Source organism: Hippocampus guttulatus, chromosome 1 (assembly GCF_054856545.1).
Source record: "Hippocampus guttulatus isolate MCC_2025c chromosome 1, RoL_Hgut_1.0, whole genome shotgun sequence".
In the NCBI taxonomy this organism is placed as follows: Eukaryota; Metazoa; Chordata; class Actinopteri; order Syngnathiformes; family Syngnathidae; genus Hippocampus; species Hippocampus guttulatus.
This window is the reverse complement of record NC_141261.1, coordinates 3,564,973-3,577,898: the sequence shown is the minus strand read 5'-3', so window position 1 is coordinate 3,577,898 and position 12,926 is coordinate 3,564,973. Positions and strand designations below refer to the sequence as shown.

The 12,926-nt window shown below is 42.4% G+C and overlaps 1 protein-coding gene across 1 annotated transcript in view; it reads left to right on the top strand.

Moving 5' to 3' along the window:
* The first annotated feature begins 7,260 nt into the window (after window positions 1-7,260).
* The window catches only part of syt6a (synaptotagmin VIa), a 56,084-nt gene continuing 50,418 nt past the window's right edge, over window positions 7,261-12,926 (top strand). The window contains exon 1 of the mRNA XM_086104030.1: window positions 7,261-7,444. Within this exon, the coding sequence (XP_085960156.1) occupies window positions 7,261-7,444 (184 nt within the window). The remainder of the gene's footprint in view (window positions 7,445-12,926) is intronic.

Genomic DNA, 12,926 nt, shown 5'->3' with positions numbered 1-12,926 from the left:
TCGAACGTCTCTGTTCTCGACCAAATCGGTTTTCGACCAAAAATTTCGATTTTTTTATGCCTCGGATTACGACTGAAAATCGGTTCTCAACCAAACTGAGCACACTTGAATGCGCCACGTGACTGCTCTCGCCTTCCTTACACGAGGAAGTGACGCTTCCTTGGGTAGACGAGGAAGTGACGTTTCCTCGTGTAGCGTTCCATTGTGAGCAGACGTGTTCAATAAAGATTTTTTTTTTTAAAAAGAGCATGGTTTCGGTTTTCGAACAAATCGGTTTTCGAACAGCCTTTTGGAACGGATTATGGTCGAAAACCGAGGTATGACTGTATATGGATCAATATTCTGATTTCTTAGACGTACTATTTAAAATGTTCTGTAAAGCCCTTAATTACAGCTGCCGCTGTTTGTGAATGCACTACATAAATAAAGCTGTATTGTATTTTATTCCCTTTAGAATACCTCCATCTAGTGGATGTATAACACAACCGCAGCCACTACTGTAGCTTCTATTCTATGCGCCTTATTATATGAAAACGGTTTTAAAATAGGCCGTTCATTGAAGGTGCGCCTTATACCCCGAAGCACCTTATAGTGCGGAAAATACGATACTTGTTTTCATGGTACAGTAAATATTCCCATCCCCGGAATTCTATGGAAAGGAATAAAAACCTATGCATTAACATTTTGACTACGATATTACGTGTTACCGGAACTTGCGTAAGCGGAAATTCCACTTACCGGTAACCCGGATGGAGGTGTAATGCCACAGGAGCTTAAATACACGCAACGCCCACCCGATGCGACGGAAAAGACACAACGCTGAAACAAGTTTTCACTTTGCGTTTTTCGATCATCAGATTCTAAACGACGACGTGTAAGTGAGTTTTTATTGCCGTGCGTTTTACTGTAATTGCGAAAGATTTTAACTTTATTCACTTACGTTGTGTAGATCATCGCATCGAAACATAGAAGAACTGTAACGACTGGAGCGGAGCGAGTGAAATGCATCCGTTTGAGCGAGGCTGGACACAAAGTTAAAAAGATCCAGCAGACACTTGGAGTCGGAAAGACGCAAATCTACGAAACTTTAAAAAACAAGGCATCGATTCAACTCCTGACGACAAGCCACCATCCAGCAAGGAAGCAATGCAAATGGCAACAAAAATCCTTCAGTATGCACAAATATTACCAGACATCGGTGATCAACGGGACAGTTACTTGCAACTAGCAAGAAAACTGTATGACACGCAGGCAAACATTGTCATAAACCAAAGAATGCATCCAACAAAACAATCCAAAATACGCTTTTTTTTCCCCCCCAAGACAGAAAAAACGAAACATTAAAATACTGTACGTATTTTACTGCTGTGATTTTTTTTGGGATACACCTGTATTGCAATTTTTGTTATATAAACAGTTTTTGGACAGTATATTTTTGTATTTTATTGATTGTGTTGTTACACGTGCATTTTGTCAACATACTTGCAGGTTCATAAAGGACATGTGCCATGCTCATTTCCCAAATGAGGAATTTCTGTTATCAGGACAAATTGGACAGCGCAAACACGAGTCCGTACTAGAGAATATTTACTGTATATATTTAGATTAAAAGGTAGTAAAGGTCAAAGTTGAAATCAGTGACAGCCTGCGCATCCATCATTGACTTTCTTTCTTGTCCTAATTTGGGGCAAGGGTGAGCTGGAGCCTGTCAGCTGACTTTTAACGAGAAAAAAAAATATACAAATGAAAAAAATAATTTAGAAAAAGTATGTAGGAGGCCGGGGGGATTTGCCATGCCACACCGTGATACATATCTGAATTTGTAGACAGAATACACTCAATTTAAAGAAGGAAAAAAAATCCTCCATGTCAGTGGAACTCAGGTGCAGTCATTCTGATGTAAATGAAATTTTCATCAAAAAGAGTCCATCTGATTATTAGATCAAGATTTGAACTCGCTTATGCCAACATTTTTCTTGTGATCAGAGCCAGGATGGTTTCCAGCAAATGTCAGCTGTTTCTCCCAAGAGCACATGAATTTTGTCTTGACATGCGGTGACAGTGAAAAGCTAGCCATTGTCCGATGGGCACATCCCATGTTTTGCTGGAAATCTGCTGTCAACTTGAGTTAGTTCATTGTGGACAAAAACAGTAGCTCAACTGTTCAACATACACGTTCCTCAAGGAGAAACAACAATTGCTGTATTCACTCATGAGAGACGATGGTAAGATACATTTACTGTCATTGCAATACACTTGACTGGACAGTGAAACAGAATCCTGTTTGTTGCTCTGTGAAGAGGATTAAAAATATTAATAATAAAACAAAAACAACACCACTGACTAATATTTCAACTTCATTTCCATCACTATCAGGATGACTGAAAATATCCATTCATCCATTTTCCGAACCGCTTATCCTCATTCATTGTTCAGTACCATTAAAAGGATGATGCTGCGGTAGCATGTTGGCCTAGTGATGAGCATGTCTGCCTCAAAGTCCTAAAGTTTGGGAATTGAATCTCAGCTCAGACCTTCCTGTGAGGAGTTTGCATGTTTTTCTTGTGCTTGCGGGGTTTCTACAGTTACTCTGGCTTCCTCTCACAATTCAAACACATGCATATAAGTTCATGCTAGAAAAAAAAAATTTTTTTGGCTCAGATTGACCCAAGTCCTTTTTTTGACACAATAATTGCATCAAATTTAACCCCAAATGAGTTATTTTTTTAACGGAGTGCTTTTAGAGTGTAGAAAGACCGCAAAGCTCAAATAACGGTGGTGGCCCTCGGGCGCCAGCAAGAAGGCAGTGAGAAGGGATTAGCATAGCTTTGAGTGACCGAGCTTTTGTCCAGCAACATCTGCAGCTCAAAGATTTCCCTCGCACCATTTTGCACATCAAAACAACCTCCTGGTTGAAAGGCTGCACCTGCATCGAAATCCCTGAGCATCCTTGTTTATGTCTCTTCTCCAGGATGAATCCCAAGTGGCAGCCGGAAAACGTCTCTTAAACGCGTTATTAGTTAGCGTGGCTATCCAGTTAAGCTCTCTCAGCAGTTGTCTTTATGATCTCATTAATTTGCCATTAGCATACGGAAGCTAGTTTGCCTTCAAGTGCTCGTGGAGATGCAGAGCTTTAAATTATTTAAAGCTGGCTGAGCACTTCTACGAGAGACTGTTGTGGTGTTTTTGCTAACCACACCTCGTGAATTATTAATCCAGATATTAAGAGGAGATGCCTGTTGAATTCTAGCAGTTTAATCAAGCTTTTATCCTAATTAACACTGAAATGATATGAGAGTGATTGTGGCCCTTGTTATTTATACTTGACGATTTTTGGGGAGTGGGGGTGGGGAGTTTGGGGGCGGGGTTGCTGGACAAATAAACATGTCAAATAATTAAATTCTTGGCTCATATAGTGGATCTTTTCATGGAATTTTCCAAAAAGAAACAGAAAAGCATCGTCGTCCGTAACCACAGCATATTTCACTGGATATACAGTATTATTACTACAAATTGTGTTCTGTTGTGACATGCTTACCCCAGCAACCCCCCTCAGAAAACTATTTAAAGATTACTAGATTTAAAAAAAAAACTCAAAATGAAATAAAAACTAACCATAATGAAAAGTTCAAAATGATTACAACCCTATGCAGATAGGAAGCTTAGTTGACCAAAACTGGCTCAACGGCCACAGCCGGAATTGGGAGCTAGTTAATCAAAGAGCAAGTTGAACCGTAACGCAGGTAGCCACGGTCTATTTCCCTTAAATGATAATGCTTCCACATTGGCGGCCTGATGAGGTTGTGGGGCTAGCTCCGAATGCGGCCCGTTGGTCTTTTTAATCCGGCCCGCCGAAGGTTGGTCCACAATTAAGGTTCGATGAGAATGATTGCATTCATTTCAATTGGACTTGTAATGACAGGCATTTCACCGCCAGGTGGCGCATTGACTTGAAGTTGCAGAACACGGGGGGGCGGGGCAATCTTTTCGACCACCTAGTACCTCTGTATCGCTCTACTTCTACTGGTCTGATCACAACCCATCTGCAGCAATGCACAGGCTAAAATAGGTCATCAACAACACTTTTGCCATTTAAAAAAAGTATATTAATACCGTACTTTCATGCTTTTGTTCTGTTGATGTTTGATATGGACTGTCAACAAATGCAGTTTTTTTTTAAATGTACCATAGCTCGTGCTGACCTGGCCCTTCTGACAAATTTTAAAAGTCAATGCGGCCCCCGAGCCAAAAAGTTTGCCCACCCCTGGGCTAGCTCCTAGTTATAGTAAGTTACAAGCTCAAATGAAGTCAGTATCAGCTGCAGCAGATGAACAGGAGTAATGGGCTCCTTTGAAAGGCCTCAGCTGGAAACAATTTGTTATTTGCCTGCTAATCGGGTTGGCTCTCATAAAGTAGATGCAATCTTCAAGAACAGGAAGCATGGCAGACCCTGGTTCCAGTCTTTGAGGGAGACAGCAGGACGAGGTAAAGACAAAGATAAGCTCCTAATGATCCATCCTGGAACAATAACCCCCACGCTTCCCTACGAAGGTAGACGGTGTCATCTTTTGGCCCTGCTTTAATTCAGTTAAAGACTGGAGTCAACCAGAAGCTGCTTAAACTCAACTTAATCCAATTTGATTCGATTTAGTTTGTCCTTTGGTGTATCAAATTACTTTGATTAAACGTTATGTTTAGAACATAATGAGCAAAGAAAAAAAAGGCAGGAGAGTTCACACACAGTTCACCAGAATGCGATGACAAAGTCAAGTCAATACATCTACTTTCCATTTTAGCTTTTATTTTGGCTTCCACAATGAGTGTATGAACATCCACAAAGAGATAATAGACGCAGAATTATCAGACCATAGAGTTGCCGTATTGGATGTGGAAAAGTGATTTGTGGAGATGCATCAAAAAATTTGATCAACACGGAAGCAGTGCTTTTGATTATGTTATCCTAATTCGATTCTGTGAATTTTATTCACCGTTTTTTTTATGGCTAATATGATGGTCACATCCAAAATGGCGGATACACTTGCGTATCACTTCAAACGGATCACTCGATTGAAGCACGAATGCTATGCCTCTTATTTGGAGAACTGCTACCTATCTGCCTGACTAACAATTGCATGTTCAGGGAGTGCACAAAAGAGAAAACATAAAGCTTCCAACGGTCGTTGTTTTACAGCCCCAAAGCTTAAAAATGTCGTATGGCCATACCACTGCTGTAAAACGTCAGATCCGGTGACATGATGAGACACCTTTCAAAGAACGGCCAAGACTTACCGCTGTAGTCTAAACTTAACCGTAGTTAATAGTTCGTTGGACCTCAGACATTAAAAAAAAAAAATTCTTGCAACTTATTGTCTCATTGCGAATGTAATGCCCTGAATCATTATCATCACCACGATCATCATCTTCATCCTCGGCTGTAAACACACTGTGATTTTTGTTGAAAGGGGTGTGTAGGACCTCCCCATCACAGGTGCTTTACCGCGGGGGAAGCGTGCCCCATGAGACTTTGTGACCCGAGGGAGGCATTATGACCATTGACTTGAGAAAAATAAGCCCAGTGGTCGTTAGAACTCTGTTTTAGACGCTACACTTGCATCAAGTGGGTCACCTCATCAAAATCACATAAGTAGGGGCGTCAAAGACGGCTGGGGTGGAGGGGTAGCATTTGTATTCAAAGCACTTCATAATATCATATTGTGGTGGGAGGCAGGGGGGTTGTGCATGTGTGAAGTGTTTGTCGTGTCACCAAGGACGATGTGTTTCATTTAGTCAACAAATGAGGTTTTGTGTGCATGCACAGAATACCCACGCACACCAACGAAGAGTACTGCACACTTATGTTAGGATAAATTTGCACTTGGGGTGGGAAGTAAAAAAGTATTTTTTTTTTCAGTATACTGATGTAGAGTTGTTTTTCAACCTCCACAAATGAAGACATGATGTAAAATAAAAAAAAAAAAGTAAACAGATTGGTAAACTCAACCATGATCCCTAAATTGATTAATTGAGATCTCGGAGTCTTAAAATATGGAATGTGAACCAGGAAGCATATAGAGGAAGGGAATTCAAAGGTTTTCTTTGCAATATGTAATATATGCTCCCACTAATCTAAACGCAGTAGTCTGATTAATATGCATTTGCGGAATATAAATTAAGCAGCAAAAGCCACATGTGTTTATCCATCTTCGGGGGCATATTGTGACTTGCTGCCACTGAAAATGACATCACAGTGCCCAAGCGCTCAGGTAACGTCCGTCATGGCTCAAATGTTTTCTGGATTTGGTCATGTGACGTTCCCAAGCTGAGCCCTAAGACCAGGGGTAGGGAACTCCGGTTCCTCGAGAGCCATATCCAGCCTTCTTTTAGATTCCACCCTACTCCAACACACCTGATTCGATTGTTTCAGGCCTCTACACATCTCGATCAATGAGTTGATCATATGAATTAGGTGTGTTGAAGTCGAGAGAGATCTAAAATGAGCAGGATATGGCTCTCAAGGAACCCTGCTTTTGGCATTATGATGTCATTTTCAGGCCACCGTGTTTTTAGATTTGTCGGGGTGCAGAGGACATATGATAAACATTTTATTTTACTTGACTTCCCCTTTAACAACTCAACAGATTCAAAGAAGCAAGATTCTGCCCGTCCATGGCCTGATTCGAGAGAATGGTTTGATATTGTCTGCTCCAAGAATGATTCAGTGTGAATGTGTCTTGTGCGAACTTAAAAACCAAAAACTTCAAGTGTTCAAAAATTGTCAGGCTAATCTGAGGTTGTTTCTTTTTTTTTTTTGCCCTCCAGATATTAATGGCTAAATTCATTGTCAGTTGTTTATTATTAGTCAGTTTACATTAGCAACAAGTTGGTACACATTGTTTTCATAATGCTTTTTTTTTCTCATTTTGCCAAGTCATCAAAATAGGTATTGTATGTAATTGACAGTAAAAATTCAAGTACATTTCAGAGTCTGTACTTTTATTTTAGCAAAGGAGTTCAAATTAGTTCTTAAGCTTTTACTTTCGCCGTCTTTTATTTACACAAATATGTGAACTACCACTTATGTAGGGTGAGTATTTTTAACACCAAAAATAAACAAGCGCACACACACAAACAAACAGACGCACAAATCGCATTCATCCTTTCCATGGTACATAACGGTGTGTACGTGCGTGCGTGCGTGTGGGTGTGTTTGAATGCTTGCGTGCGCGCCCGCGCGTGGGTGCCCTCTGATGAGCGCACTCCATGGCTGACGATGCAGCTGGGAGCAGCATGAGTTCGGAGCGAGCGGAGTATGACATGGTGTGTCAGAGAGCCGTGACCCTCGTTGTCGACCTCTGCCTTCACAACAGCACGCTGTTGGAGCAGGGCACGTGCCAGGACTTCCTCTTCCTGGTGTCCGGCCACGGCGCCAAGCACACGGATCAAGGTAAGGAACAACACGATCCTGATGGTGACGTGCGCGTATGTGTGAGGCAGTCTGTTGAATTTCATTGGTCTTGCTTTTCCACCCGAAGGACCCATTAGTCTGGCTCCAGTTTGTTCGGCTTGGGTTCTGAGTGTGCGGTGTCATTGTGGAAAATAAAGTCCAGTGATTTGAAAGAAGTGTTTGAACCTGTCTTTTAAATTTGTATTCAATTTCTTGGAATAGCATATGGGAAGTAAGGTTTTCATGTCTGCCTCACAGTCATGAGAACTTGGGTTTGAATTGCATTTGCACGTGTCATGCTGGTGTTGGTTTTCTTTCTCCCTCATTCCAAAAACTATGGTCGATGGCAAATTCAGCTCGGATAGGCTGCAGCTCACCCGTGACCATAATGAGGACGCGCTCTATAGAGTATGGCATTGAATGTCACCATGCTGCTACAGTGCCCATAAACCTGTGAAACAAGTTAGAATGTCATGAATAAAACAAGAGTTGCACAGTACAAGACCTCCGATTCATACAACTTTCAAACTGTTTGAGGAAAAATACAAGTTGCTCCATGGTCAAAATGTGAACAAAAAAAAAAAAAAAGAGTTTATCCCTTTATGATAGCTGAAAGTTGGCCTCTTAGCCACGCTGCTGTCTCAAGTGACGGCTGATTTCAGAAACCTATTTTTCCTGAATATCGTGGTCCAATTTAAGACCTCAGGGGCATTGATGCATCTTTTCCATTCCAATGCTCACATTTATTATTCAGTTCATCTCGGATCTTTTTTTTTTTTCTGAGATAAAAGCAGCAACGGCATAATGAAATAACTCGAATAGTAATCAAAGTTTCATATGAACAGGGCAACAGTTTGGCAACTTTTTCAACACACGTGCTCATTCAGATGAAAATAACGAGACGGTCAAAATCAGTTAAGTCAACTAAATCATCAGGTGGTTGTCGTCTGAGATCCAAAAGTGTAACAGGTTTGTTGTCAGGATGTGAAATCGGAAAATGTAATTGTCGTCGGCAGGTGCAAGCCAAGATGCTTTACTGCTTTTGTGGGCGGATTTTTTTGTTGTTGTTGATTGCGCACGCTTTGCTGTTTCTGGTTGCCTATGCTGTCATCCTGCATCAGTTCTCAGCGCGGGAGTTTTATCGTACGTCACGGGCGTGGGCTACACCAAGCTGCCGTTGCACGTGATGTCTTCCCGGTGATGTAAACCATTTCTGCCACAAGGATCTTCAAGATGAGATACTTGTACATGTTGAGGTAGAGTCTTTGAGGTGGCAGTAGACGTCACCTCGTATATGTTTTGCACTATGTGTACCGTGAACCAATTCTAGGCCTACTGCATTGCACACTGTTATGAAAGCAGACATGTTCAGGTAGTTTGGAAGTATTGTGTGTGTGTGTGTGGTAAGTCCCATCATCATATTGGTGCAAAGCGGCGTACAAATATTCAGACAACACCAAATTTGAACACTAGTCAACACACAAGTCAGAAAATGGGAATGTCTCTGCCCGGCTGTGTAGTGTGTTCTGAGAAATGATTCCTGCCGGTTTGTTATGAAAACGGTCGGTGCTGACAAGACTTTTAAATGTTCAACAGCAACTCGAGGAGCAACTGGTTGCCTCAAGTGTTTGCATAACCCAGTGGCGGGCTGTGTATTTGGGGCACGGGCATTCAGTAGGGATTTATTCGAGTTGATCCACCTCTTAACGCCACCGCGATCACATCACAACAATGAAACCAGCAAGACTTTACAATAACGCCGTGCATTCTAGCAGCACGCAACTGTGTGACATAGTGTAATACATATACATTTATCTCGATGTTCAGGATTGAATAACGAAAGATTTTTTTGTGTTTGGCCACAATGTGATGGAAGTTCATTCGAAATCAATGAATCGATAAATTCAGCAGGGTGTACCGACAGCACAGTGGTCCCCAACCGTTTTTTGGGGAGCAAAGATGGGTTTTACGTCAAGACTAATTTCCATTGACCTGCATTGGAAGTGTCATGATTCGGTTTAGGGACCAACAGGTGGCACTGTAGGGCTCCCCTGGCAGCTGCACACCTGTTGGTCATTTGGTAATTAGTTGTATAAAAGGACTCCTGCCCGAACACTCGGTGTCGGGTCATTGTTGCTCTTGCTACTGTTTGCTCTTAGTTTCTGTCATGTTTAGTTCATTGTTATGTTTTAGCTTTAGTCATGGTTTTTGTTTGATACTTTGGACTTTGTTTGTTTTGGATGTAGTTTTCTTTGTTTTAAATACAATTCTTCAAATACACCCTGCTCCTCCCTCCTGCCTGCTTTTTGGGGTCCATCACCACCTCGCAACATGACAGAATGACCCGACCACCTGGACCCCGCCGGTACTACGGATTGGTCCCTGTTCCACCATGTGCCTGGCGGAGCGCGTCTGCGGCCGACACCCCTTTCCCCTTTCAGGCAGCGCTGGTGATGCGGCTGTTCTGTTTTCGTCTCGTCAAGCCGCGTCTACTGTGGGCCGAGCCCCGTCCGCGTCTACGTTGAGCCGAGGCTCGTCACATGTCTGTTGGAGTTGAGTCACATTCACGTCGACGACGAGCCGTGCCACGTCCACGCCCACGTCAGGCCGAGCCCCTGTTCACGTCTGGCTGTTCCTTGTCCCCCGTTACGTCGAGCTCCGTCCACATCAGGCCACGCCCAGCCAAAAGGATTACCGTTGCTTTTGCTCCTGTTCCCTGGCGAGGTGAAGGTCACCGTCGCTTATAGGTCCTGTATTTCGGCGAGGCGAAGGTCGCCGTCGCGTTTGTTCCCGTTTTGCGGCGAGGCAAGGATTGCCGTCCCTTTTAGTTCCTGTTCCCCGGCGAGGCAAGCTTTTGGACAACTTTGGGACGTCTGGGATCCGTCCCTTGAGGGAGGGGTACTGTCATGATTCGGTTTAGGGACCAACAGGTGGCACTGTAGGGCTCCCCCGGCAGCTGCACACCTGTTGGCCATTTGGTAATTAGTCGTATAAAAGGACTCCCAGCCCGAACATTCAGTGTCGGGTCATTGTTGCTCTTGCTACTGTTTGCTCTTAGTTTCTGTCATGTTTAGGTCATTGTTATGTTTTAGCTTTAGTCATGGTTTTTGTTTGATACTTTGGACTTTGTTTGTTTTGGATGTAGTTTTCTTTGTTTTAAATACACCTTGCTCCTCCCTCCTGCCTGCTTTTTGGGGTCCACCACCACCTCGCAACGTGACAGGAAGAAATTGAAAAAATTAAAAAGTACAACTCACCATTCCGCGAATTGTAGTTGTTTCGAATATATAGTGTGAGTTTTGTTCATATTTCTCGTCAACAAGCAGCTCGGCCTAATCTCATGTTCCTTATCTTAAGCTTCCGGCGACAATAAATGCAGTAAGAGGAAGAGCACGCATGAAATGATGGACAACCGTAGGGGCCAGTTTTTCATGTGGTTCAGTTTGTCAGTTTTAACAAATCAAATGTTGACAACCTTGCAGAGGAGGTCACATTTTGAGCAGATAATTGACAATGCAAATGTCATTTCACTGAATCGAGTCTGACAAAAGCAATTGGCATAATTATCAATTATAAATGATGCTGGTTTGTCAAATACATGCAATATTTTATTGACATCTTGAGCTACGTTTTAATGATGTTTGACTTTGCATTTTGTGGTTAAAAATGAGTGAGTTATAATGCAGGATGCTTGACAGCTTGAAAAACACACCGTGCAGGCATGACTGTGAGTAGAGAGATTCAAATTCCTGGAACAACTGCTGTTTGTGTTTGTGTCACGCTATCATATTACCCATTTAATTTTTGTTCAATTCCCGGTGTTATGTACTGGACATTAGCATGTACTTGTTGTCTCGCAGTGGTATTGTTTAGGTTTTTATATTGTGATAGTACTGTACCGTAACATGAGGAACGTTCCAATTCCCGCCTTTTGATGAAGTTACCAAGGCCAAGAGAAGTATCAAAACTACTGTTTCAATTCAACTTTGTGGGGGGTCTTTGACAGAGATGTCTACGCCGTACCCTCGATTTATTATAACAGTTCCCATTCTTTCTTGTGGTTCAGCTTGATTCTTTTGACTTGCTGACGACCACCGTTGGCCAACGCACGTCTTCGAGCTCATTTGGCAATGGGTCACGTGTTTGGGAGGTGCCGATTAGTCTCATTACTGCAGGGCCTGTCGCCCACTTGAATGTCAAACCTCATTTGAATCATCAGGCCCCCTTCAGCATTGAAATCCCGCTCCTGTGCTTCATGATCGCATTTTTGACATCGTTTCACGTTGAACTGTCACGTCCAGTCAAGTTGAGTCCAGTTCTCTTTGACAAGTGCGTACCACATTTTGATCAGCTAAGACTTGGCTGCTAAGTCCTCATGAGATACCAAAGTGGTCTGATCTCGTCATTGTTTACAAAATTCATAACCGAACATCTTGAAGGGGGATTTTTAAAAATTGTAATTGCGTCTATGAAATCATTGTGTGAACCAATGAAACGTTTTGTTGCCTATTTCTATAAATGCGTATGGGAGCGAGATGTACAGAATTTTGTGACAAAGGGTCCTATTTTCGTGGCCAACACAAGAGTAAGCAAAGCACGGTCTACCTGTACGCAGGGGTGGAGTTACCTTTCATTTGATACTTTCGTAGATGCACGGAGTTAGAAACAGGCGTTTGAGCCGTTGTGGGAGTGAACACAGCAGTTCAAGAGACGCGCCTCCTTTCGTTCTTTTTAAATTGAGCGCATGGGAGGCGCGCAGTTTACATTGTGGAAGCAGAAATGGACTCACTGGAGGTGATTGACACGTGCAAAGTACGTTTATAAGGAAGTGAAAGAAGAGCTCTACTTGCAGATGAGGTTGGTCATTCTTAACTTGGCACTTGGAGAGCTCCTTCGACCCCAGCTGTGTTGTCCCTGTTTGACCTTGATCAAATCCTTCAAAATCATCTTACATCCATCATCTGCAGTACAACTCAGACTTGCTTTCACCTGGTCTAAAGAATAATCTAGTTTCTCGCACCAAATTTGCAGGTGTGCTGCTGTCTGGAAAATACGCTAAAGCCTGCATCTCATTGAGGTTTGCGAGTGCTAGCGAACGTGGCAAATGTTGTCTTATGTCAGAGTTCATTCAAGGTTGGAAATACATTCGCAAATAGTTTTAATGTTCAAAAACTCATTCTTCCTTGTCGCCATCAAATTTTGAATATGTTAAAGGTTTCTTTGCAACATGGAAAACTGTTTTACATCAAAGTTTGAACATGTTTCAAATGTCTTTTTAACCAGAAAAACAGTTTGCGACCATTTGAACCTGTTTGCGAATGTCTAGTGTACATCTTTGCAACCTTTTGCCACCTCGAATGAACCTTGATCAAAAAAATAACCTTTGGGCTGCGTGCAAACCTTCACCGCTCAGTGAGTTACGATCTTAAAGTCAGCTTGAAACTGCACGAAAATCAAGAGTCTAATTTTTACTCCCCCCACT